At 33.2% G+C, this 27737-nt stretch overlaps 1 protein-coding gene across 1 annotated transcript in view; it reads right to left on the minus strand.

Moving 5' to 3' along the window:
- The window catches only part of LOC126835401 (AT-rich interactive domain-containing protein 3B-like), a 58880-nt gene extending 33051 nt beyond the window's left edge, over positions 1 to 25829 (minus strand). The window contains exons 1-3 of the mRNA XM_050567971.1: positions 25436 to 25829; positions 6247 to 6531; positions 5394 to 5735 (exon numbers count right to left, since the gene is read on the minus strand). Coding sequence (XP_050423928.1) covers positions 5394 to 5735; positions 6247 to 6531; positions 25436 to 25438 — 630 coding nt within the window. The 5' untranslated portion in view covers positions 25439 to 25829. The remainder of the gene's footprint in view (positions 1 to 5393; positions 5736 to 6246; positions 6532 to 25435) is intronic.
- Between the last annotated feature and the right edge of the window lie 1908 nt (positions 25830 to 27737).

Raw genomic sequence — 27737 nt, forward strand, 5'->3', positions numbered from 1 at the left:
GTTGGCGAGTCAAAGTAAACTGAACACGGTGGTTATTGTGCCGTTTTACTTGACTTCGACAGACAGGGATTATAAGCCAGATGAACGCGTCGGGGTGCTTCCTTTTTTTTATTATAATATTTGCTTCACGCGTACCTATACCGTCCTCGGATCTAGACGGGGATCAATGCCCCCTATAGCTGCCGAGTGATGAGGTGTCGGGTACGATCGATGACCGATGGCCGGTCAATTATTCAACGGCCGGAATCAAATCCAATTTTTTATAAATATGTATTACACGAGCATTCACATTGCCTCGGTCCTCTTGTCTATAACATTCATCGAGTCTTTCCCAACGCACCGCGCGGTTAATCGACATCGATTATTCATTGTCCACGGTATAATTGGGTAAAAGCAAATATTAATATTGTTATTATTATTACTATAAAAGGTCCATCGAAAGAAAAACAACGCCACGATATTATTTGTATGGTGATAGCGTTCGTGTGTGCATGCCGTATAATATATACCTCTAGTCGATCAATCAGCAGTGGCGGATATAAACCGCAATTAACATGGCGCGGGATTTATACATTATCGCTATTATATTATTATTATGTTTCTTCCATATTATTTTTCACGGTCTAATCAATATCGTTGAGCGTTTTTTATACAGTATAATATAACATTATAGTATAATATAACATTATAGTATAATATAACGAGGTTCAATCGTTGGCCGTGTGGTACGCTCTGCGATGGGCGTGTATAATCGATTTGTCGGCGGCGACCACTATACATAAATATATTATATTATATTATGTTGTAATGTAAGTTGTAACTACCCGCATTCGGCGATGAATCTCAAGTAGATTTTGTTCCAGCGCGCAAGGTCATGTTTTTTCTGTAATATTATTATATATTTTATTCGATTACCGAATAACATTTCGGTAATAATAACAACAATTAAATATAACATGTTACATCCCACTTCGCCAAAAGCTGAACACACATACAAACACCAATACCATCCGTTCTGCAGCATAATATTATGGACCGATGCAGTGGGGTGCCCTATCGTTTTAAGTTACACCTACCGCAAAAATGTATACATTTTACATACGAGACTGCTACCGAAGTAATAATTTGTTTTTATTTTCGTCGTCCTCGATTCCGAAGACTAATTTGTCGCGACGGCTTGGTATAGTATATGGTATAGTAGTATATATTTTTCAGTGTTACCAATATTATAAGTATAGGATAAATTAAACTTTTATTTTTTTTCTTAACATTTTTCATTTGGTATCAAACTACAACGGACTTCCAATTATTGACAAAATGATTCACAATACTAAACAGTACATACGTTAATATGAATGATTGCACATGAATACGAATGAGACTTCAGACTACAGCTGTCAATTGGGTTTTTCTATGACGTTATTGGAGTATTCTGATATTTTTGTTTCTTCAGGACGATTTATGTTATTCCGTTAATTGCTTCTGCGGGATTGAAATTGTATGTTATACAGAAAATCGTTTTGTCAACAACACAAAAGATTCCACCAAAGAGGATTTAATTTCACTGTATACCTGTGTATTTCTTCCGTCGGTTTTCCAATTATACGCAATGGTTAGGCAGGCGAATCGCGGAGGCAGACCGGCGATCGTAGAACTTATAAAGTTTAAGGATTTAACTTCCCCCATGCTAAGCAATAGCGTATTCGCGTTAAACGCTTTGGAAAACTTCAACGGCCGATAGAACCTTAATGAATTTGCGGTTAGCTATACGAGCGCCCCGTCGTGACCACGGTGATAATAACACCGGCAAGTTTTTCTGGTAAAAGATTAGATCCGACATAGAAGCATTTTATCAAGGGTGCTAAACCCCAACAACATAAGCTCCCGGAAGTTCCACTATACTCTATTTCCAAATATATTAATCTAAATATTCAATATTACTGATTTACCCCATATTTAGGGTAAATTACATTAATAATATATATCTCTCACTGCAATGTGCACACTGCTTGGTGACGAGGAGATGTGTTTAATGATACATTTATTTGTTCAACAAACGTAGAGTTAGGTAGGTTAATATTGTAACAAATGGGTTTACCGTCTTAACTACCCTCGGTACGAATGTTCGACAGCACGCTTGGATATAATCGAGTACAGGAGAGGTAACGACTGTTATTGCCTACTACCAAACTGAATATAATTGATATACACGTACTATGGTGTGTATATGCGATGGATGTGAACCGTCGATTTGTGTGGTCTGTTTAGTCTTTACATTTATGGCGTGTCGTCTTTGCGTGTCTTTCAAAACGGCCCGTTTAATTAAGTGTGACCGAATGTCCGTCTGCCGCAGAAAAAGCGATTAAAAACTGCGCGAGTTGTGAAAAGCGCATCCGCCTGGGCACTTAAAACTTTATTGCTCTTACACGTCTTCGATGATACGGCTACCACTCGGGTGGTGATCATTATACTATCTGTGAAAACGCACCACACATTGACGCAACAAAACAGTGTATTAAATTAAACTGCAGTGCCTAGTGGGAAAGCGGGGAAACTTTGGGGAGCTAAATACTAGAAATTATATGGGAATCGTTTAATAAAAATTAAAGCTGACTCTCGTAGTACAAATTGTATCATTTGAAATCATACCCCCAAAAAAAAAGAAAATTGTTGACAATCTTAAATCTAAACCATAAGCCGACGATAAAAAATCATACAACTAATAGTTCCCATAACGAGTTCCAGACTACTCTGATGATAACTCAGCAAAAATTTGGAAAAAATTGAAATAATTTCCTGGAAAATTCAACGACTTCACAATGAATTCAAGAAAAATTCTAGATATCATAATAATACAAGATTCCAGGTAATCTAAATAATATCAATCATTTTCTAACACTAACTTATGAATGCAGTAATTTCAAAAAGTCATCATCGTTTCCCGTTATAAGTTATCCGTCCAATTATGGATACATAAAAAAATATATCAATTAATCAATTTTCTGCTAAAACAATTGTGTTTTCTATAATATGTATACGACGTACTTTCGTTTTGTTTTATTCTTGTCGTTACGCGTTAAACGGAAACAAAACAAATTATTGATGATCATATTGTCTATAACCAGTTACCACGGTTCTTTTCATTCGTTCGTTGTTTTCCGACAGCACAGCAGCTGCGTATACTCTCCGACGCATGTCTATCCGAATAATTACACCTAATACATATACGGACTCTGTTCCTTGTTACGATTGTTTTCTTATATCACTCCACGTGATACACACCGTGTGTATGATTATCTCGGCTATGTGTGAAAACTGTCGGGCGCATACGGCAGGTGCGAGCCGGAAAATACCATTATTTATAACACAAAATAGTACTTGAAAACACGGAACAAAAAAAAAAAAGATGATGATGACAAGCGATTGAAATTTGTCTCAGTCGTGTGAAGATGATGCGCGTCCGAAGTTCCCATGCCGATGACTTGTCAGCTGTGCTCGCCACCGAGATATATATGTGTATAATATACTTATATATATACAGTATTGTCCAAAAGTAAAGGTAAACATTAATTTCGCCTTTTAATCTCATTATCGTCGTGCTTTGTTTGTGTCATTGTGTAGCTCACATGGCGATTCAACAGGTGTATGTCCGCGCAACAGTTTCGTTTTCGTTCGGTACACAACATATGATAACCCATTCTTACTTTACATGATATTATAATATTGTTATAGAAATATAATAATAATAACAAAACAAAAATCAAACAATAAAGGGTCTTAGAAAATGTCGCGTCGTTTCTACTTGATGTCTTTTCACTTTTTGTGTCCACTACACACTGTTGCGGGGGAGTCATTGAACCCGAAAGGGAAATTCTAGGGAATCGTTTTTTCCTACCTACCCGGAAACAAAAAATACAACAATAATGTTTCAACCACGGGAGTACAGCATCTGCCACCGTTCGGGTTATGAGTACCTCCTACGGCCTATGTCCCTTATAGGCGTACAATACCTATATTATTACAACATAATATATTGATACAATAAACGCGTTCATAACGACATACACATCATTGTCTTTTAAACGAACACGTTTCCAAGTCTTTTTGTCTACGGAACAAAAACGTCCATGCCCCGTGAGTATATATATTTTTGTTTTGCGTTTAAAACAAAAATAATGATTTATTTAAACACAAATTGTAAATAAACTACTGGGTAGTTTAACGTTTTTTTCTAAAAAAAATGAGTTTTAAATAAACTGAACTTTTTTAATAAATTTTAAATTAAATTAAAATTTATTAATTCGCCTGCATTGAAATCGGTCTTGTGATTATTGCAAGAAATTCTTTCAACTCAAACTGTTAATATGTTCGCTATAGAAATTTAACATTATCTTTAGAAATTGACTATTATTATTGATATTCCGTATTATAATAGAGAAATATATTTGTGTGGTCTGCCCTTATTACCTTAATAAATGGTTCCATCTGTTTCTCTGTTTATAATGGTTTATAACGGATGCAATACGGTTTGATGTGGTTAGGTTTAAACAAGACTCATGAAATTCCGGTTAAACGTTAATCGATTATTGCGGAAGTCGAAGGGAGCTTAACGCAGATTATCTATAAATAGAATAAACCGGATTTTATACTTTTCACGTTTACTTGCTCATATCAGCCTGTATGTATAAATCGACCAAATGTAACAGTCTGTCCCTGTAATATTAGGATATAGAAATACACCTAAAAATAATACTCTAATAAATTGGCTAAAACAGGAAACGAAGAGAAGAATGGAAGCCATTAAAGAATCATTTTTAGAAGTATATTATTTTTCTCTTATTATGAAAATTAACCGTATGTCACATAAATGTGTCTTTCCACGCCAAAAGCATTATTATATTACGTGTTGGACTACTGTTCGTCTCCATTTAAATCACATTATTAAACTTTATGATGGCTTTCTTAGTGTCAAAATGATTTGTAATTAATGAAAATAATGTTTTTTTTAAATTATAAAAAAATAATACCATCCACGTTAAACAACACTCAAATGTAGTGCACGTGAAAATGAATAATATTATAGAAAATAACTAATTCGGTTGTCACTCGGCATTCAAGGTTAAGCTGTGTCCGTTGCTGCACTAACCAGTAACCCAAACCAACCAAAAATCGATAGACCCGAGTTGCCAAAGCTTCAAAAAACACATAATAAAAAACCTAATGATATTGATAATAACCATTCGTTGAAGCTAAGATATAAAACTACCACCAGTATATATACATTTTTTTTTAGCAAACAAACTTAAATCAGTTACATAATTATTGGTAATAACGGTGGGGTTATATTTTGTAGATTTTTTAAGTAGATAATTCTTAATTGTAATTGAACTAACCTGTCGGAACTGTTCCTCGAACGTCCACGATTGGGCTTCGTTGTTTCGACCCAAGGACGGCGAATGGACGTCCGCTGGATGACCGGATCCTGGAGTGTCGCCCGAATGACTGGACTTAGGGGATAAGTCGGCGACCATAGGTAGTCTGTGCGAGGTAGAAAGGGAAATAGCACCGGAAGTTGGACCACTGGAAGAAGGTGTCTGTGGCTGATGTGACTGTAGGGATGATGGTACGGACAGGCCCGGGTGCTGGTAGACCAAATGTTGAAGCATAGGTGCCATCAACCTAGATCCCGACGCTAACTGCCTGGCCAATTGATTGAGGGTTTCACGTTCTTCGCGCTGATAGAAATAAAATCGAAAATATACCGTTGTTGAATTCGCTAGTGTACATATTAAAAGTAAAATTCTACAACACTGTAATTGGTCGGATACAAAATAATCTTTATGATTCCCCGGTAAGTCTCCACGGGATAGGATTATCAAATAAGACATAATAAAGGGTCACGGCGGTCAACGTAAATTCAATCCATCACATGTGTTACTATTCATAAAAATAATTACAACTCACTTTTATACGATGATCTACTTTTACTCTCGCTTCTGTGGTAAACGCACGGATATAAGTTTCATATTTTGAAATAAAAGTATATGTTCTTTCAAAATTTCCTAGCTAACATAATATTTACCTAAACCCGTATCACTCTCTCTCTCCCTTCCAATTCGAATTTTTGGTTGTATTTCCATTTATAACATTTTAAATTCCAGTAACAACGACTTGGTAGGAAATTGTTGGCGGTACAATTTATGATCATACTTATATGATAGGTTGTTTATATAAAAATCAATTTACCTGCATCTCGAGTATGTCTTGTTCTTCTTCGGGTGTACAGTCTTCGTCTTGTCTACAGTCATCATCGTCGTCCATCATGGCGTCCCGATCGTCCTCTTCGTCTGTGCCCCCGCCGTTGGATCTCGTGGGTGAACCGTCCACGACCGTCGAGTGTGGCCAGTGGTAAGCGTGCGGTTGTACGCTTAAGTTCAGGTTAAGTCCCAATCTTCGGGGGCTTCCGGCATCGGTGGCCATTTTTACTTGATCCGTACGGTTGTCTATGTCTGAAGACGGATCGCTATTGAGCTGTAAACGGTAAAATAAAAAAAAGCCTTGAGAAAACAGCTAAGGTTTAACATTTTATTTTTTTCGTTACCCATTTGCGGTTTAATGAAACCGTACACCATGCACGGAAATGCAGTTAGGAGCCTAACAATTTGATTTACTAGGAGATACTCGATTTAGTATTGGTCTCGGCAACATGATCCTAACACTAAAATGTGTTTTAATGCGCAGTGGTTGTTCGATAAACGGATCTTTTTAGTTTGTTCTTACGACCTTGGAATTAGTTTTTAATAAAACCCTTCAATCCAGAAAAAACACTATTGTGCACTCATAACGGTTTGCCTAAGCATTTAGGTGACCGTGATAACGCGCCCTGTCAGCCGTTGGGTTCATGTAGGGCCCCATTGTCAAGAAGGTCCGGTATTAGTCGTCCAAGGACATCATAATAATATTGTATAAAGGTGTATATTATTATTTTGAACGATTTAGAAACTCACACGTCTAGATTGGACGTAAAGATTTCGACCGATTTGGTCGAGACTCGATTTTGAAACTCGAAAAGGTGACAAACGATGACCCAAAGATATATTTTGTACCGTATAATTTATTCTGAGATGCGATCGCGTCGATCAGAAATACTAACGTTATTATGCTCAAGAACTTGTCTGCGAGTAGGCGTATCATACTATACAATATAGCACATTTCAATTACTATATAAAATCATGCAACACCAATAAATATCCGACTAGATAAAGGATAAACTTTGTAAGTAGGTAAATAAAATACCAAAAACGCCTTAAGCGCTCTACGGCTTTACATGAAGAACTTATAAACACTATCAAGCTGGTTAATTAAAAAACAATCACTTATATTTTCTGAAACAAAATGTTGTAACCCACTATTAACTATTATAATAGTTATTTTTTTTTTATAATTGTCACTGTTTCACTCGATTAGAAAGGGGACTTTTTTAATTTTTGGCCCAATTAAGTACTTTTCAGGTACGATAGTATCTAATCTATATAGACTTGCTACAAGAAGAAAATATCGACTCTCCTACAAATATTGCTAATTTACAGTGTTGTATAAAAACTGGAAACAACAGGTATTATTATAGTTTTTAATCTAGATCATATTTTGCGATTTTAATTTCTCAGACTACAATCATAATATTTTGTGCTGCTTTACATCAAGTTTTATCGTTAAAAAATGCCTATACTTCTTATACTGGTTATAAATATAATTATCCATCGATTTGGACTGGCAACGAGTACATAGATGAGTTGAGAGTTTTCCAAACGATGGACCACACGTAGTATAAATCATTTGAACGATATTAATTGATGTTGTATATTTTTGTCGCGTCCCGGCGTCGTCGTTGTAATAAATTGCTTATGACATTCGGTTGACGATAATATGACGATTTCTAAGTGAATTAATAATAATATAATGCGCTGCTGCTGCTCTTCAACGGCGGCGACAGACACACACCATTTCTATGAGGCGATATAGAAAAATAACACGTGTTTCATTAAAACTACATTAGTCCACTTGGCGGACGGCCACGCGTCGTCTTCTTAGTAATTTTTCCATGTTTCATATTTTTTTTTTTTTTGCGCCACCGTCTATACTACAACAAAACGGACGTTTTACTGGTGCACAGTAATAAATATTATACATTATATAATTTTGTTATTGCGGGACTTGCACGGAAGTACTGTGGTGGCAGGGCGAAACGACTTCAGTTATTAATGAAATGCCGCTATCGTTATATGGCCTATAATATAGGTATATATTTACTATGATATTGTGCGACTAGGTCGTCTGCGGAGACACGTTAAAAATTCATCGCTCGACACACATTTAATCGTATATGTGTACATGTGTATAGTTAATTCCACATTGTTCCTATAGCGATTCGTATTACAACCCCCTTATATTTGATATCGATTCAGTCCACGGTTCTTTTTGTCCTCCGATGCATTATGCACTTATGCATATCGTATTAGATAGAAGTATAACAACAGTTCGACAATTGATTTCTACGTCAGTGCTGGCAGGACACTGGTGACTGGTGTGTTGAATTATTTCTGCGATCGAAAACCTAGAGCCCTCTACACGATATACCCCATGACCTATTGTACAAGTATAATCGTTTTCTGATCGTTGTCGCTGTTTAACGATCATTCGGTCGTTTTGTTTTAACCGGTCAGCCCGAAATATTGCTTAGCCATTTGCAAGTTGAAAAGTTACAATACTGTATTCAGTATAAACATACACACACAGCAATGATAATAAGAAACATGTTAATGTTTTGTTAAGGTCTGGTGGAAAATAGTATAACTGTTATTATCGGTTTGCTGTAATAAAAATAATTCGTGTACCTATATAAATATTAAATTTGTAATATATTTAAAAACTAATAACGAACATTATGGTTATTTAATACTTGATAGTTCGCCAAAAACATGACGTTAACAATTTTCGACAATGTAAAAATTATTATAGTTGCTTAATCGAGAAGTATAATTTTTACGATTTGTTGAAAATAATATAATTACTGTGCGGGATATCAATTAAACCGAAACGACAATTATTTGTAATCGCTATAGCCTGGAATATCTACTCTACTGCTAACGCATAAGGTCATTAAATATTATCATGATATACATTAGAGCATCATAGCAACGCGACTAGTATTTTGGCTAATATTGTAACGACATTTTCGGGGAATGCACCATTAATTGACGTTAGTCTGTTTTATTGCTATTTATGTGACCGTGATTATGATTGCTAAATACCTTTATAGATATGTTCACTTGGGTATAATAATGGAATTTATTACAAAGACACTAAGATGACACCACACATTAAATAATCAACTCGTTCGATAAACGATTGTCGCTAAAATAATATCAAAAGCCTACATTAAGAACACAACTCTAATTTAAATTTTCTATAATATAACTATGTATTTTTTTCCGTAAATCTCCTCGAAACACCATTCTTATTATTAGGCTTTTGTTGTTATTTTATTTTAATTTAATATTATAGTAAAAAGAGAAATGCCTTTTTTAACATAAGTTTATTCATGTTTGTATGTACAGTTTAATATAAACAAAATAAGTGTGTCGATTTCATTTTACATAATAGATATTAAGTGCTGTTTGAAATAGGATAACTTCAGATCAGCGGGACATTAAAAATCTTCAAAGGGCCGTGTAGATAGATTGAATCAGTTGACGACTGTAGCACAGCGATGCGACGACCGGTAATCGGATTTAGCGGATGAAGCCAAATGCATATGTTTCACATCCGGACTCTTGATAATAATTTGTTTGAAATAATCATTTTGTTAGGCTGTTATGCTTGTTGGTCTAGTATTTCAATGATTTTAGTAGATTTTTTTATAGTTTGGTAGTACAAAAATCCCAGAAGATTGGAAAACAGCTTTAATTGTACCCATACATAAAACAGGTGATACCTAACTCTGTGACAATTATAGAGTATTGCTTTGGTAAACGTAGCATACAAAGTTCATGCGAGTTGTCTTTTAAACAGAATTACACCATGAGTGGATACTGGATAGTCTGTTAGGATACTACCAAACTGGTTATAGACGGAATAGATCCACAGTTGATCAAAATGTATTAATTGTAAGACAAGCTTTCAAAGAATTTAAGAATATAACAAGAAAGTTTTGTTTGTTTGCAGATGTTGTTAGAATAAAATGAAAAAGTCTAAACGATGGAGCCGAGAAACTTATAGCTACAGTAAAGATAGTTGCATCAGAAATAAATAAAGAGAAGACAGTGTTTATGATGTTACAAAGAAACCCTATACCGGAAAATCAACATTATTCACTTAGAAGGGATAACGAATTCAATTACCTAGGCTCACTCTTTACACATAAAAATGAAATAATAACCGAGATTAACGCGAGATTGCAAGCTGGCAACAGGTGTTTTTTCGGTTTAAAAAAGTTTAAGGGTCAATGACAGTATCGAAAATTTTTAACCTAACCGAACTATAATCAGATCCTTTGTGTGGCTGCGAGGTTTGGACTTTTGGATCAAGAAAATAAAGAACTTAAACAAACGTACTAAAAACCAAACGTTGTACAAGAAGTAAAAAATAATCAACTACAACGGGCAGGACACTAGTGGAGGGAAGCTGGTTCTTTGGTAAAGCTTGTACGATATAATGACCCTTTAGGGAAAAGACCATTAGGCGCCTACGGGCAAGATGGGAAGATCGGATTAGAAATTAAGCAAGGAGATGAGATCCAGATTGGAGGGACATAACTCTATCTGATAGAGAGAGGTGGAACGAGCTTTGTTTGCCAGCGTGGTGTTCATGTCCGTAGACTAGAAGAAGAAGTACAAAAAGCTAATAGTGTAATGATGTATTATAATGTTATACTATTCAGTAACTTATGGGTACATTTTTTAAATTTGTTTTTATTTTCTTCCTTGATTTTTTTAGCAGTATGCTAGAACTGAAAGGACTTTGTAGATTAGGCATGCGTTGAAGATACAAAAAAACCGTGTAAGAAGTAAGTAAACATTTTTGTTTAAACAATGCCTGACAGTTGAGGCTACATAGTATATTAAACGTGGCCTGAAAATTATAATATGCTGCGTCTACAAAACCTGTGAGCAAAGGATTTCAAGCTTCACCAGGGCATTCCATTGGGTTTCAATACGTTTGGTATATTATATAGAGTCGGGCACCGCTCGTCACCGTGATGCCGCTTTCAATAGTTATCCTCGATATTAGCAAATAGTTTTCTGGTCTGGAAATTGATGATGAACCGATAGCTTCCAATATTACACACACTGGCAATATTGGAATGTCGAGAAGAGAAGTTACACATATCGGCGGCGGCAGGGGCAAACAAAGTAAAAGGGAGGAGGGCAAAAACAAACATTCATCATTGGGTCGTCACTAATCTTGTTTACTCGCGTTTATATAGTATTTATGTTAAGGGCGCTAGGAGTAAAGGGGTGAAGGAGAGAGACGGGATCACTACTGTTGCAGCTATTACCGCTCTTCCTTCCGCACTCTTTCTTTCCCCAGGGAAACATGACAGGTCGCCTGCCATCGTATTACCATAAACCTTACCCCCGCACTAAAATAACTAATGATGTCGCAAGAATGTGTTTAACAAGAGGCGGCTCTCGTGGGATGGTTTGGTGAAAAAACCAATTCCACTATTAAGCAAAATTTGTACTTTATTCTTTCGATTTTCTCGTTGTGCTTGCAAGTTATCTGTAAATCAATATTTATTGTAATTTGTACCTAAATATTATGGTACATACATAAGTAAATAAGTTCCGAGAAACGTTTAAAATCGTCAGCTTTAAGTCACTGTCATTCTGTAGGATTTACAATTTTATATTGATGGTCTTGTAATATTTTTATACATATATTTTAAAAGTAATTTTCAATGGTTAAAACTATCAAGTATATTTAAGGAATACATCATATATGAGTATTAGGGTTTTTACCAATGTTAGGGACAAAGCCAATAGCTTTTCTGATATCACTAGCAATGCACGTAGCACGTGTATTACACACTTCTCGACTAACGCAACTGGACCGACCAACTTCTTCGTTAAAAACGCTAAGGAAAACAAGTTAACTCATAAGTATATATACATAGATTTTTTTTTATTTATGCTCCTGTATATCATATGATAATATAGCGTGCATTCTCTTAGTATAGAGAAATTAATATACATTTATAATATTATTTATAATATATATAAAACGCAAAACGAATTATTTCCGAATAAGAATACAAATGCCGTGTTGTGATGCACGCGATCCCAGAGCCTAAAGCGATCACGATCTACCGAAAAATCCATAGATCGGTGAAAACCAGTAGTAGCTCCCAACGCTCCAAAGACTGGTGTTTTTTTTTTTTACTTTAATAAGATCACCGCATCATTTTTATTTTTCAATCGTATCCAGAATTATATCCCGGCAAAGTGTTATTGGCCTCTGCAGTGGCTTAACATATTATTACCTATATTATACTATCTACAGTCGATAATAATACCATTTTTAATAATTTTGTACCAAACGAGATTGGAACATAGCTTTATTTGTTTGACGGTAAAAAAACACTCTAAATAATGTAACTGGTATCCAGGTCGTATCTATTCAATTTTTGAGAAATTCGAAAAAAGAGTGGTAGGTTGAAATACAATTTGTTTCTATTGTACATACACAGTAGTGATATAAGAAATTGAGTTTTTCTTTGGGAAATCATAAAAATAAAACTGGTAAGTCTTAATATCATAATGATATTAAGAACACTAAATGGGGTGATGTAATAATATACTATACTATGTGTTCTTTTATACGACTCGGGCTTCTTATGTTGTAAAACAAGTCTGTCGTTTAATCCAAGACGCCTCGTATACACTCCGATTCACATACGTATGGATTCCTTTCTAAGGATCTATAATAAGCTTTTGTAAAGCTTCTGTTTAATAATATTATTGCTTATGTATATCCATATATATGCGTACCTATTAGGTTTTATATATTGCCGCATTAAACGATTATACAACTGTGTATTGTATATTAGAGGCTATAATGGATGGGCACGAATCGCTGAGAAGTTATTTTTTTCCAAATAGTTAACATTCAGCGTCGTAGCAAAAATTCCTGCGAAAAAAAAATTACAGACAGATATCGGACAACATTATACTTTATTTAAGACAAATCTTTTTGTCACACGATTATTTTGAACCAATTTATTGTACTATATTTGCCGTCAATCCCTAGTATTCCCTATATACTTTCTCTATATTATTCAAAATTTAACAAATTGAAATACATTTTTGTTCAAGTAAAACGCTGACAATTTACAAAGCAAAAGCATATTGGTTGTAACATTTTGTTGGCTAAAATAGGATGAATTTAAACAACTGTTAAAATCATGCGTGTGTTTTCCGTAAAATATACACTACCAACTTTCTAGAGAAATAAACAAACGTTTAATTACTAATTATGTAAGAAGAGCGCATTGTACAACACATTTTATTACTTATACACTGCGTTAGTGCAGATGAGCAAGACCCTAAAATGTTTTGAGCTTAAATAGAATAGTCAACTTATATATTGACTCATAAAGGTATATGTATTTAATTGTGGAAACGGAATACCTACGTTATGCAGTCGGTCGGATCGGTTTAACTCGAAAGTGCAGTAGGTTCGACCTGTGACCTCGTAAAGGAAAAAGGGGCTAACTATACGAATCTCATAACAAAACTTTTCATGTCACGATTGACCCACAAAAGTTTTACAATACAAAGCAGCTACCATCGATTATTTTGATTTTATCATTATTTAGATATGGACAAATAAATAACTGGTATATAGTTTATAGTAGTTTGTTGCAATGGCGGTAAGTACACTCAGAACAGTTGTATTTTGCATGTTATTGGCTCGAGGAATGAAAAAAAAAACTTATTTCAATATAACTTAACTAACCGGTTACTCAAACCAGGAACATTTTTTTTTTTAAATAAAAAACAGCAAATATATTTAATTATGTATGGATTTCCTTATGGTTATCAAACATTATGTAAAAATACAACTAGATGTAATTCAAATATGTTAAGTATCTAGTGGACAATGGGTTTGCTGTGTGGGTGGAAACATGTTTAGATACTAGGTAGGCAGTAGATGCTTTAGTGTACGTTTGTTACAGTTCTGACAAAACTAAAATCTATAATTTCTTTTTCATCAACATGACGACAGCCGGTGTGATATTGATGCGATACAATGTACATTTTGTACTATGTCATAAGCCATCATGTGTGTTGTTAATGTAGTATTTTTTATACAATGTTATAAATAAAACAACGTTGAAATGTCTGCTCAACGGGCTCGCAAATTATATTACCTGCGCATAAAAATAATTATTTTAAGGTACACCGAGGATTTACTGCAGCCCGGATACGCGCTCACAGACATCCATCACACACACACAGTAATAATAATGACGAGAGAAATTAAAAGAGACATTTTTTTATTGACATTTCCAAGACTCGAGTGCCAACTAAAGCCAAGTGCATTTTATAGGACGTCTTGTTGCGTTGTATAAAAATAATTATTATATGTAAAAACACAGCACTAAGTGTAGTCTATTTATAATATTCGAAGCTATTACAATAAGCGAGTTGATATATTGTTATTAAGTTACGAATGACTTTTTAATGTGTTTTATTATGAATGCGATGACTTTTTAATTATCATGATGTAATCCGTTAACCCTGGTTGCTAGATTTCAACCGTTTATTAAACAATGATACGATATACATTCATAATACACTTCTAATATTAATGTATCTGCAACAAGTAATACTGTTAACCGCCAAAACTATGTATCTTATCAATAACATAAAATCTACACCATAACCATCTATCTATAATAATTTAACCCATTAAATGTAAAGGGGTGCAAGTTATTTTCTTTTCGTTGTTTGAATGTTGACTTATACAATAGAATCTCATAGTTTAAGGGTAAAACGTCATACAGCACTAAACTAATGTCAGGCTCGACTATTTGAATCCGGTAAAAGTAGCATAATCGGATCATAATATTATTTGTCAAGGTATACAAACCGTTTTGCCCACATCTATGATTGTATTAATATAATAGCTGTATCGTGTGCAAGTTGCGATAATCATTGATCATGTTTCAAAGATGATTGTAATAATATTAACCCATTATCGAACACACTTATAAATCATTTATTTGATCGCACGAGACACTAACGGCTTGTATTAAAAAACAGATCCAAAGTATAATAATACGGGGTTTTATTATAAATAATCCTACGCGAGATCCGCTGCTTTACTGCCTACAATTCGTTTTCTATGTAAAATTTCATGTACTGTAAACCATAGAACAAGACAATCGGTCGCATTGTGTTCATCGTCGCTGCATTAATGGCACGACAACAACAACAGTAACAGTCGGAACGTTGACTTGCTTTTGCATATATTATATGTATAATAATAATTTTGATTAAAAATAATTGATAATTATTATTATCTTACTATAACTATAGCACCGATGGGAACACGATAATAAGATTGTCTTCCTACGCACAAGCCCATGCCTCCCTCCTGCGACAGCAAATTGAAACTCTGTCAATAGCTTACTATAATACAGACTATGTATATTCTCTATACAATAAAAACCTATATATAATACGAATAGCATATAATGTGGATACATTCGTCTTCGTATTATCTTCAACTCGTGTTACATAGTTTTAAATAAAACATAAGTCAAAATTCAACCGCAGATTCACAACGATAATACTAATCGTTTATACTCATACTTACATTATTTTCTTAGTGTAAAGACACTAAATCACGTGAATTGAGTAAGAACCTGAGGTTGACCAAAAGACTTGTTCATGGTGCAATGGTTTAACTACGAGGGAAAATAATCGACTTTTTTCTATATATTTTTCTCTTAATACACTATTGTAGTATTTACTTTGTATCCAACACGACCTAGGCACAGCGTAAGGTCTATTAATAAAATTACATAATTTACTTTAAATTCTAATAGGTTACCATTTTATCATAAAAAATTATATTCTGTGAATCAAACTATTAAAAGGACGAGTAGCATAAAAATATATACTAGTACAATGTTTATGACATCTGGACCGAATCCAAGTTAGCGGCTTATCAATTCTACATTTACATTTTTCATTCGTCCCCATCACCTTGTACATTTTATTGTGTATAACTAAGTTTTGTTACTAAACTCTAACAACCGATGGTATAATGTAATTAAAAAATAGCTTCCACATAGAGCGAAATTATTAAAAAAAATAATTTTTGTAATTACGAAATAAAGTAAAATATAAGTGGCAATAAAAATGGTTTTTTTCGGCTAAATCAATTTTAGTTAGTAGTAAATTCACATTTTCTTTACAGTAGAAAGTTTTTCAATCTTCTATTGCTGAAAAATGTTAAACTATTAAATTAATACAATTTTATAGCAAAAAAACAAAATGGGGATAAATAGCTCCGTAACATAATTTTTATTCGATTTTAGTTACACCATTTATAATTATAATACTGCGAAACAAGAGAATTTTATGAAAACGTTATTATTAAATTACTTTTTGCGAAATTCAGGGTCAAGTGCAATTAAAAAATTATGTCGATTTTTGTCAATGTCGTTGCCCCTTGTGTTAAAGCAACAATATTAAAAGAAGCAATTTGTCACTTACAACAAAAAAATGTTTAGGTACCGAACATTTATTTATTTGTCGTGCTCCCCAGAGATAACATCCGTTATCTCAGACAAAAACTTATATGGAAAGATCTAATATTATACAAAAATGCATAATAATTAAAAGATTCGATGTACAGAAATTCTTAAATAATATAGAAAATTTCTGGTTACCTAGGAAACGTTTTGATTGCTAATATGTGTACGGTATTATTATAGAACAAAATTATTTTACAATAATGCGAAATTTCTACAAAAGTGATAATACTACGTTGTAAATAGGTTTAATTAAATTTTTTAACCGATTTCCCACAACCAATTTGTTTTAATATAATTATTACATTGTTGTTGGGTTGCACTAAACGGTACTGGTTCCACAACCCAAATTGGGACCAATCACTGTGCTGAATGTTACAATAAGGTTTTAAGGAATTAAATATACAGTTTTGTGTAAGCCAGAATTTGTGTATAAAAACCGTCGTCTCACTCTCGTTTTTGTTAAATTATTTTAGCTCCCCGTCATTATTAATACATAGCTTATTGTTGACCAGTAGTAGGCTTAAGTTCGGTCACCTCGGAGAAGAATGGAAGTTTCTCTCTTTAGATCGGTCGCTTCCCAGAGAGAGAGACCGCCCGGTCCGTGTCCGAGTGTCGAATCTGGGGCAATAAGCGCCAACGCACTGCCGTCTTGCCTATCTAATTTTGTCTTTTGGTTGCTGATTTCCTATAGGTTCAAAAGAAAAAATAATTGCTTAAGCTAATTATTGTTGCCTGAATTTGTTATCACACGCGTTCGAGTATGTAAACGCACAAATTGTAGCAATTTATATTGTTGCCGATTCAACAAAAATTAACAAAACAATAAAAAGATTAGTAACGAGGACTGAAACGACACTGTAATATACACAAGTGGTGTACGCACCGACCCCTGCAGGCTACAAACGATCATTTATCATAATACTGTATTCGAGGCGGTAGCCAGAAGTGTGTTGTTAGTTATTACTTATTATTATTATTATAATTTCGATTATGCGTGTATCCGCCACACCGCATGTTGGTTGCATCTGGCGACTGTGGCTCGTGGTATGTGATTCGAGCACGTTCGCGACGACCTGCAAAGGGGGACGAAAAACTACTCAATATTATATTATAATATTTTGCCGTCAAGGTCGTTCCAACAGCAGTTCGCATTGGCTCGTGCAACAATTATATTGTGCGAGACGAGTGGAGTGACGTTTAAGATGGTTAGAAGGAGAACAACGCCATAAAGGTGGTAAGAAGACAGACAATATCTACTTATAATTGTTAAAATCTATTTTGATAATCGCTCGGGGTGCGCAAAATAACAAACCTATGTAATTATTATTATAGGTATTTGCTAAATATTTAAATTACAAGCAACTTGTACCGCACATCCCACTGCTGCACCGTTGAATAGCCGACTAAACGAGATTTGTATAGCAAAATGTTACTGAATAAAAAGCAGATTTAAAAAAAACATAATTTAAAAGTTAACAATATTTCCTTACATGTGTGTTCAGGAATTTTTTTTTTTAAATGAAATAATCAAATACAATACACTGTGTTTTTTTTAAATACATAAACTAAGAAAGGATGTAGTATATATGTTTTTTTATTTACTTAAATGCGTCAAAACCCAAGATGAATATCAAATTTGTAATGTAATGTTTTTTTACACTTTAACCCTAAATAATAATACATATTACTATAGTAATACAAATGTTTACACGTAGAAACGTCTCATTGCCTTAGGTCGTACGAGTTTACCTGTATAATAAAACACACTTCCTTTACAGTTTATACTATTGTTAAATGCAGTACAATAAACGTTATGATATCGTTTTTTTTTATTCAGACATAATACACTGTCTTGCCTATTTTACGCCCACCTAATAAGTAATTGGAGCGTTTTTCTACATTGTATCGTCGTTAACCGTTTGTAAATTATACATTATACAAATTTATACTATATAATAGATATTATACACATGTGCTATGAAATATGTATTGTATTGAACAAGAAAGAAATATATATATGCTCCCTCTCCACCCTCCCTTCGAGGTACATCTTTTTTTAATATAAAACAACAGGGCATTAATCTGGTTGGATTATTTATTTTTTTTAATAATAATTAAACGTTAATGATGCAGTAAATACATTATACACACACATACATTGTATGTTTTGTTGGACTATAAGGAAAACACAACAGCTACCTTTGCCATATCATTATACAGGTAGGTAATAATAATAATAATAATAATAATAATAATAATAATAATAATAATATACACTCTAACAGGCGAGTAGATGTTATTTTAAACATTTAATTTTCAAAATCCATTATTATGTAAAGTAATAATAAAAAACTCCCGTGTGTACATAATGACGTGTTCGTTTAGGTATCTAATAACGAGCCTAGCCTTTGCCTACCGATACGCCGCGACATCCTTAAGTAAACTTCCTCGTCAGTTCTAGGTAACTCATATATTTTTGAAAACATGAGGGATTTTCTTTGTATATGAGTAATAACTAATTACTATAATATCGTCATCTTAATTAGCCCGTGAACAATGAACTCGTAAAGCAACATAACCAAATAACGTTTGTACGTTTTTCGTGCATCAACTTTATCAAACCATTATATTATCTATTACTAGACATATCATTCAACAACCAAACCCCAACCAGCATTTAAAAATCTGATTTGGGTCTATGTGTGTATTAAAATAATTATTGTTTGTATACATGAGAATCTATTAAAACAAAATCTAAAATACACATTGTTCGTCTTTTTGATAAAATGTATTTTTCTGGCATATTTTAAAATCTATAAATAATCAGTAATAATAAATTTAATATTTAATTATTAATTAGGTAACTCTGATTTATATATATATATATATAATAATGATATACACTATATATCAATTTGTATAAAATTATTATTTACTAACAAATGGGGTTGATACGCTAATTGAATATATAAAAAAAAATCGCTTGTATAAAATAATAATTAAACACAACTAGGTACACATACCAAACCTTGTTATGTACTTAAGTTAAGTAATTTAAAACGTATTGCCTTTTTGGTGACCTCTGGATACGACACTGGTTTATAAAGTAATTAATTAATTTTTAGTTAAGTGTTGTCTTGTGTTATATCTGTTAGAACTAACGAAAAAAAAGATATATTTATATTAAAAATACATTTTTTTTTTCTTTTATCAAATATATACATATTTAATAAATATATTTATATATTATTTTTCTTGTTTTACTCATACAAGTAGCCTAAACCAATTTGATATTATATTATTTTGACTAAAATTTTTTATTTTGTTTTTCATTTATTTATTGAAAACTTATAATAAAATGTTTGATACAATTTGTTCATTAGTTTGAAATTAAACCGGTCACAGTATAATATATTATTGGTTTAGGGGCGGTTTTGGAATTTGGCCGTGTCCTCACGTCAAACGTTTATGCGCATTAAGTATGTACATACGAGTATACTCATAATATACTATATAGAATATACTGTATAGGTACATACATACTTAATAGTATACTCAAAGTGAAAATCGTTTTATATTACACAAGAAACAATATAATTATACGGTTATTTCAAAGACGTGTATTATAATGTGGGTACATAAACTACTGCCGTGTCTTAATAATTATTCTTTGTACAATTATTGAAATTTATGTCTAATTGTAATTGCTAATGACATTATACGCGCCCGTCGGAATATTTTTATCGTATAATTATCGTTAAATTTTACTGAGCGAGCCACTGAAATTATAATACTTTGAATCGATATAACATCATGTATTTTTTTTATATTTTCTTTTTGCCTTTTTAGGGAGCGGACTCGTGTTGAGAAATCGTGCCTCTCCCAAATCCAAGCGAATGATTTGTAAACCTCACAAGTACTGACACACAAACATAAGTATAAATACGGTTAAACTATTAGCGTTTGATCCGTAACGTACGATGATATTAGTTAAGTAATTTAGAATAAATTAATAATAAAAAAAATAATAACTTGTCTAACACCGAACATAGATGGTACAGCTCTATTAGTTTTTGCCACTTATCCCCATACTGTTTAAGGTCGGTCACCTGTAATATCCCCACTTCCTGCATCGTCACTGTCGTCCATAACATCCAACACTCACACACACACTAGCTGTCATCGACCACTTTGTTTTGAGCAGTTTTTTTAACGTTATTGCCGTGCTTACATCTAAGACACTAAATGCAGATAATCCGTTCTGTTACATTACTTAAAATCTTTATAATTATTGTACCTAACCGTCGATCGAACGTGTCGGACGCCTGTTATAATGTTTGTCAAGTAATAACTTGCGCCAGTGCGTTGAGGTTCTTTCGAGTTGCCCTTATCGACGAGCGGCTGTTCAAACTCTACCCTCGCTAATTCAAACACACGTATATAATACCGGGTGTATGGTATCTTAAAACTATATTATAATAATATGTATGTTATACCTGTAGGGAGTAAAAATATTACTGAGGAGCGTACCCGCGCGGCGAGTCAGAAAACATAATACTTAATAATAATCACCAAAAAATCGAAACTAAATAGGTATTATTGCAGTGTTAAACCAACATAATATTGTATACTTAGTTATTTACGGGCAATTTGTGAGGTTTGAGATTACGCGGGCCGCCCGAGGGTTGTTAAGTGTGTCAACACAAGCCGCCCAGCAAATGGGACTGTATAGGTAGAAGGACAAATTACTATTAGTATTATTGTACAAATAATATAATGCAGTGTATATAAAAATACCACCCGCTATTATCGGCGGCGGCGGCGCGCGTGATATCTTCTTTATACGATTTGTTGTATTTTTCCACCTCTGTATTATAAAAACTACCCTTTAAAAAAGAACCTAAAAACGCGGTCGCGCGGCTTCTTTGACTCGGAGGTCTGATGTCGTCGTCGCCTCCAAAACGAGAGAGAATAAACAAACGGGGTTTTTTTTTTTTTTTTGACAATCGAGTCCGGGATTTAAAAAAGGTTTTATTAGACGTAATTTATCAATTTAATATTATGTACACAATTACAACATACATGTATAAGTTGTCCTTGGACAAGTGTACATATAATTGTGTATACACACACCTATAATAGGGGATGTGTCTCGGCTGTGACGGCCAAGGACGCGCGTTCTTTTCTAGTTATGAAGTCAAAATATATTAAGTAGGTGCCGGTCATAGAGCATTGCTGAGGAGCAGTTCCGTCAAAAAATTCGTTTCACAAGTCCCTCCTTTTTATAATGCAGTCACATTAGATAAAACCCATTTTATACGGTAATTGGTAAACAATTTCGGTGAAGCCACTCATGCTCCCATGTCTGTTATTGACTTGTAGTTTTAAAATAATCTACAGTTTGTTTTATAAAAAAAAAACGACGCCTAACTTGTCACCCTCTCAAAATGACTAACACTATAAAAGTGACTTTTTTTCATTCACAATTCTGTGGAAAAAAATAATGTATACACTGTTGTCTGTGTGTACGAAAGCCTGAAACCTAGTTCGGAGTGAATCGTTCAATAGTAATATTTCTTGATTCAAAAATGGCTAATTTCACTTTTTGGCCATTACTAGTTAGATAACTGAATATGTAAGTAAAAATATGAAATAACTTTTATTTGTAATTGTGTACAAAAAAAATATTATGAAGAGTTTTAAAAAAAAATTACAAAGCCAAATTAAGAATACATTACATGGAAGTTAATTTACCAAAATTACAAAAAATTAAATTGATTCTTATTAAACAAAAACAATAATATATTATTTTTTCTTAGGTTATTCGGCCTCTAGAACCATCCTGTCACACAACCCCTCGTCTACTTATATATTTTTATCCATCGCTAGATTCTTCCAATCCAATTCACCTCCTAGATCTTGCACATCCTCCTGTTTCATCGATTACTATAAAGCCTCTAGTATACACAGGTACACAAACAGGTACAATTTCTATGGATAGGTATTAATATTTTAACAGACACAAATGTGAAATCTAAAAATATAAGGTCATTATTCAAATAAAAACAATCGTCCTGTTATTAACAGGCAGTTGTCGTGTACAACAATATTATCATTAAAAACAGAACTATAGAATTTTGTATACCTACATAATAATAATATGTTTAATCGTCTACAAAATATATATAAATAAACTGTTTATAGTATCATTCAATATTATTGTTATGTCCCCTACCTAATTAAATCCGAACCGCCGGGGGGTAGGCATATATAGCTATAAGAAAATAAAAATATTAAGGTGACATATTTTTGTTTTAGTTATTCAGAGCCCTATCCATCATCATCAGACGTATATTAATATGATTGCACCTATACCTATGACCACGGGGGATTATTGTAATATGTTTATATAATGTAGGTACGTTGCATTGAGATAATTTTGCGATTAAAAACAACGATCATTGTGTTGTCGTTAAATCGACATTACGGCGTGCTTAGTGGACAAGCGACAAGGTTGCCCGATAAAACAAACGGCAAGTGTATGATATTAATATTAATATTATTATAGTATAACATGTATACTGTATTATTATAATCTGGCGTAAACATAAGTGCCACGGCAGAGGTCCACCTCACTTTGAGAGGTTTTAGTTCCTCGCTACTACTCTATAGATATCATTTAAATTAACGATTATTAAACATCAAGCGAGTAAATTTTGTAAAAAGAGAAAATTACGACGGTTCTTTTATGTGTTAAGTTTTTAATAATTTATTTCTCATACTTTTAAAAGACAAGCAACCGCTATGTCGCAGACAAACGAGGGAGAAGGTGAAAAACCATCAACACAATTTATGTGGTTAAAAATAACGATTAGATAAAGGCGAAAAATAGTGATCCAATTCGGTATAAATTATATTGGATTATCTGTAAAAGTAAATTTACATAATAAAATTAATACTTGTATGGTTTCACTGTACAGTCGACTTATAAATAGGTGGAGAAAATTGTTTATATAGTCAATTAAATTAGTATAATTATAGACATATTATTCTAGTTTTCAATCTAATGACGGTCAACTCGTTAATGGACGATTTAAAGTATAGAATAGATATGTATAAAATAATTCCAAGCCACAGCATTCACAATGATATTAAGTAAACTGCACCTATACCGTATACGAAATAGAATTTTAAATAAATTGAAACAAAAATGATTTTGTATCATAGAAAACCCAACCAATTATTATTATTATGCAGGAAACAATTTTCCTGATGGATTTCCTATCCGTCTGGGTTAGGTTCTGCCCAAATATCATACTGACAATAACTAAATTGCATAGTTGAAACCTCAGAAGTGGAAAACACAGATTCGTTGATAATACTCATATTATGCCAGTAAAAAGTAAAAATATCTATAAATTAGTATGATAATAGGAAATTGACAACGTGTGTTGGTTTTGTTTACTGTTCACTGAGAAATCATACTATAATTTTTGCAAATGATATGGAAAATGTTATAGTGGATTATTCGTTTAGTATTGACAAGTATTCTAGTATTAATACTTATCGAATTTATTTCAACTATGTGTTTACATTAGTGTTAAATGTACCTGTACCTGTATAATTGATGATTCGTCAAAGGAGAATTATAATTAACGGGCGATATACATCCTCAAAATAACGGTAAATTCAATGTAATAAGTATACTTAAACGTTTTTACAATCAAAACTTGAACACATAATACTAACGCTAGGTCGCATTAAGAAACCTTCACTACCCATATTTTAGCGGTTAAGACGATGAGCGGATCACCAGAAAAAGTTAGAATGATTTTGTTTACACAACAATAATTGTTAGTCGCCTCGGATTAAGTGATTTGGCCAAACTACCAGCAACACTAATGTTGAACATCAAAAGCTAAATATATCAGAGCGAGATATGATAGCGACCTCTGTTGGAATGACTATTTGCATTTTAGTATAAAATATAATTAATTTTAGAGAAAATTGCATACAACAAAACTATAATTTTGGCCATAAAATGAACATGAGCATCCATTCTCCCCTATCACTATTTCCCCAAAGAGTTTTGGTCGAAATATACACTTCTACTATTATAAAAAATAGCACACTTTATGTTAAGACTCGACCAGTCTATTGAGAATTATCAACAGTGTTTTTTAATTTGTGTTAACGGATACGGAATGACTTTTATAGGTACAGGTTTGAGATTCCATATACATTTTCAGGTATAAAACAGATTAGCGTTATGCGACATTATAATTAAAAACTGTCGTTAAATGATCAAACTTAGGGGAAATTTTTCAGTTTTTTTATGACAACTAATAATTATAATGAGTTTTTAATAAAAGAAAAATATTTTTACATTTAACACTTAAATAGACGTGCATTACACGGGAGACGGAAAACGAGAGAAATGTTTTAACACTGATCGATGCTTTCCAAAATTATTATCGTGTGATCCCTCGACTGTAGTCCCTTATGGGTGGTCCCATGCATAATACAACAATTGTGCCTGCTAAATTTCACATTTAAACTGGGTTTTTATTTTTGACAATAATCGAAGAAATTCGAGTTGTACTCACCATAATATCCTTGTGCGAGTCCAGCGAGTCGGTCTCGCCGGCGGCTACTGCACGGACGGGGTTCTGCTTGACGCGGCCAATTTTGAAATATAATCGTTTCGATAAAAACGAATGTATTTACATCCGGTCCGCCGGGTGCCTGGATGATATTACGGAAATACGAATGACAACGAATAATTAACGGCTGTTATTTTATTGGTACACGGTCGACACAGTAGAAAACGATACGGTTTCTTTATTTTGTGGGAAGCGTTAAAAAAAAGCACAAAATTACATCTCGCGGTAGCAAAAAAAAAAACGCATTAATACTACAGGTAAAAAACGGATGTAAATAATAAGTCGTCCGACCGGAAACGACGACGGCGGCGGCGGAGACGGCTGATGCGTTTCGTTCGCGCTTGTGTATGCGAATGTGTATCTACGGCCACGGGTTCCGCCGAGCGGAGCCTAAGGAACACCGGCAAGACGGCCCGCGGTGGTGGGGGTGACCGTTTCCCATTGGCCGGGGCCACGCCCACGACTTCGGTCCGACGGTTCGTCCTGCGGCCCCCCGACAAGTCCTGTGATCCTCTATCGACGTTGCTCGTTTAGCTATACATTTTTTTAAATATTTTTTAAACGACTACTACTTTTTATTCACGTTATTTTTTTTAAATCGGATACGACGTTTTTTTTATTTAGAAAATATACAATCTGTTCAATAAGAGCGCAATAAGTATGTATATGTGATATAAAATACAAATCATATGATAAATATGCATATGATAGATTTGACAAAGAAGACACACCCATTATGGTGACACTTAAATTCGAAAATTCAATTTTTTATTTTAGTTATTCTACTAATAAGTCGCGACACCATTGTCTCTTTAGACGTCGTCTCGGATTGCCTGGGTATAGCGTTACTATACAGATTGTTAATTAGACTATTTTTGTGATTTTGTAATCTACTGGATACGACGTTGTCACCGAAATGTTAGGTTATCTTTCGATATTTTTATTCCCGTTGTTTTCCGTCAAGGACGCTATGCTGGCCAGAAAAAAAAATTAACTATAAAAAAAAAAAGAATCCTGGTTACTGACACATCACAGTTTAATCTTTAAATTGAGATTTTGCAAACAATTGCCTACCTATACGTAACTCTTTAATAAATATTGAAGTATAACGTTCTCTCAAGAGGAACATTTACATTATTATTATATATATATCCACCTGTGCTTAATTAAACCCCCTTTCCCTGCTTATAAGGTGTTACGTGACTGTAAAACAGTATACTCGTATTATTTAAATTAATCTATTTAACGTTTTTCTTTTTGAAAATATTTTTATTTAATATGTATTATAGATTTACTAAATATTTACCTTTGTTTAGTATTTTCCAGAACTCTATAGACTTTCGAGCCTAAAAGGTAACCTATCATTTTATAAACTTTTCAAATTATTGATCATTTTGACGGGTCAATAACCAGTTTTGGATAGTTAATTTTAAAGTTAATGTTTAGGACAGGGTGCGCGTTACTCTACCGCACTTCACTTTCCTTAATACATTTTTACACTTGTAGTTATTTCTTTCAGGCTTATTTAATTAAAAAAAAAAAAAAGCTATTCAGTTATATTGTGGCGCAAAGTAGAGTACTGATTTGAGAGAAAAAAAAGCCTCGGACTCAGCAATGGCAGTCATGTGCTACTCTTGTTAAATTAATCGAGGAGGGATACCGGGGAATAAGAAATTAAAATATTATGTAAGAAAATGTAATATGCACATGTATGGGGGAGCTTGTGTGGATATTTCCTGAATTCTTTAATTAGATTCATAAAACTACTGTTTAGTTTATTCAATAACATAAAACGTCTAAATTAGGATTAAAGAAGAATAGTTACAAATGGATACACAGTTAAATTGTATAGATCATTTTATTTTATGAATACATATTATTATAATTTAAGGTTAATACTTAAAACATGTAATATAAATTATAATATATATATATTACTTAATGGTTGCCTATAGCCCATTAATTCAGGAGCAAACACTTACTTTGTTTTACTCATTACTGGTTATGGATGCCGCTATAAGAAAACCGAAAAATATTATTAAGTATACCTATTATTATTAACGTTCATAATATTATATATTGTACACCTAATATTAATATCCAAATACTCGACTGAACCTGAACCGAATACTCATCGCTTTTAACGAAGCAGAGCCGTGCCATTGGAATTTCTGTAGGAACGACGACCGAATTGCTTTTAGCTTAATATTAATCATTCTTGTACACAATATAAATAATTAGTGTT

This window comes from Adelges cooleyi, unplaced genomic scaffold (genome assembly GCF_023614345.1).
Source record: "Adelges cooleyi isolate 19-005CV unplaced genomic scaffold, UGA_ACOO_1.1 ACOO_flye_CR_arks_rails_tigmint_CR_PRNA_23, whole genome shotgun sequence".
Lineage (NCBI taxonomy): Eukaryota > Metazoa > Arthropoda > Insecta > Hemiptera > Adelgidae > Adelges > Adelges cooleyi.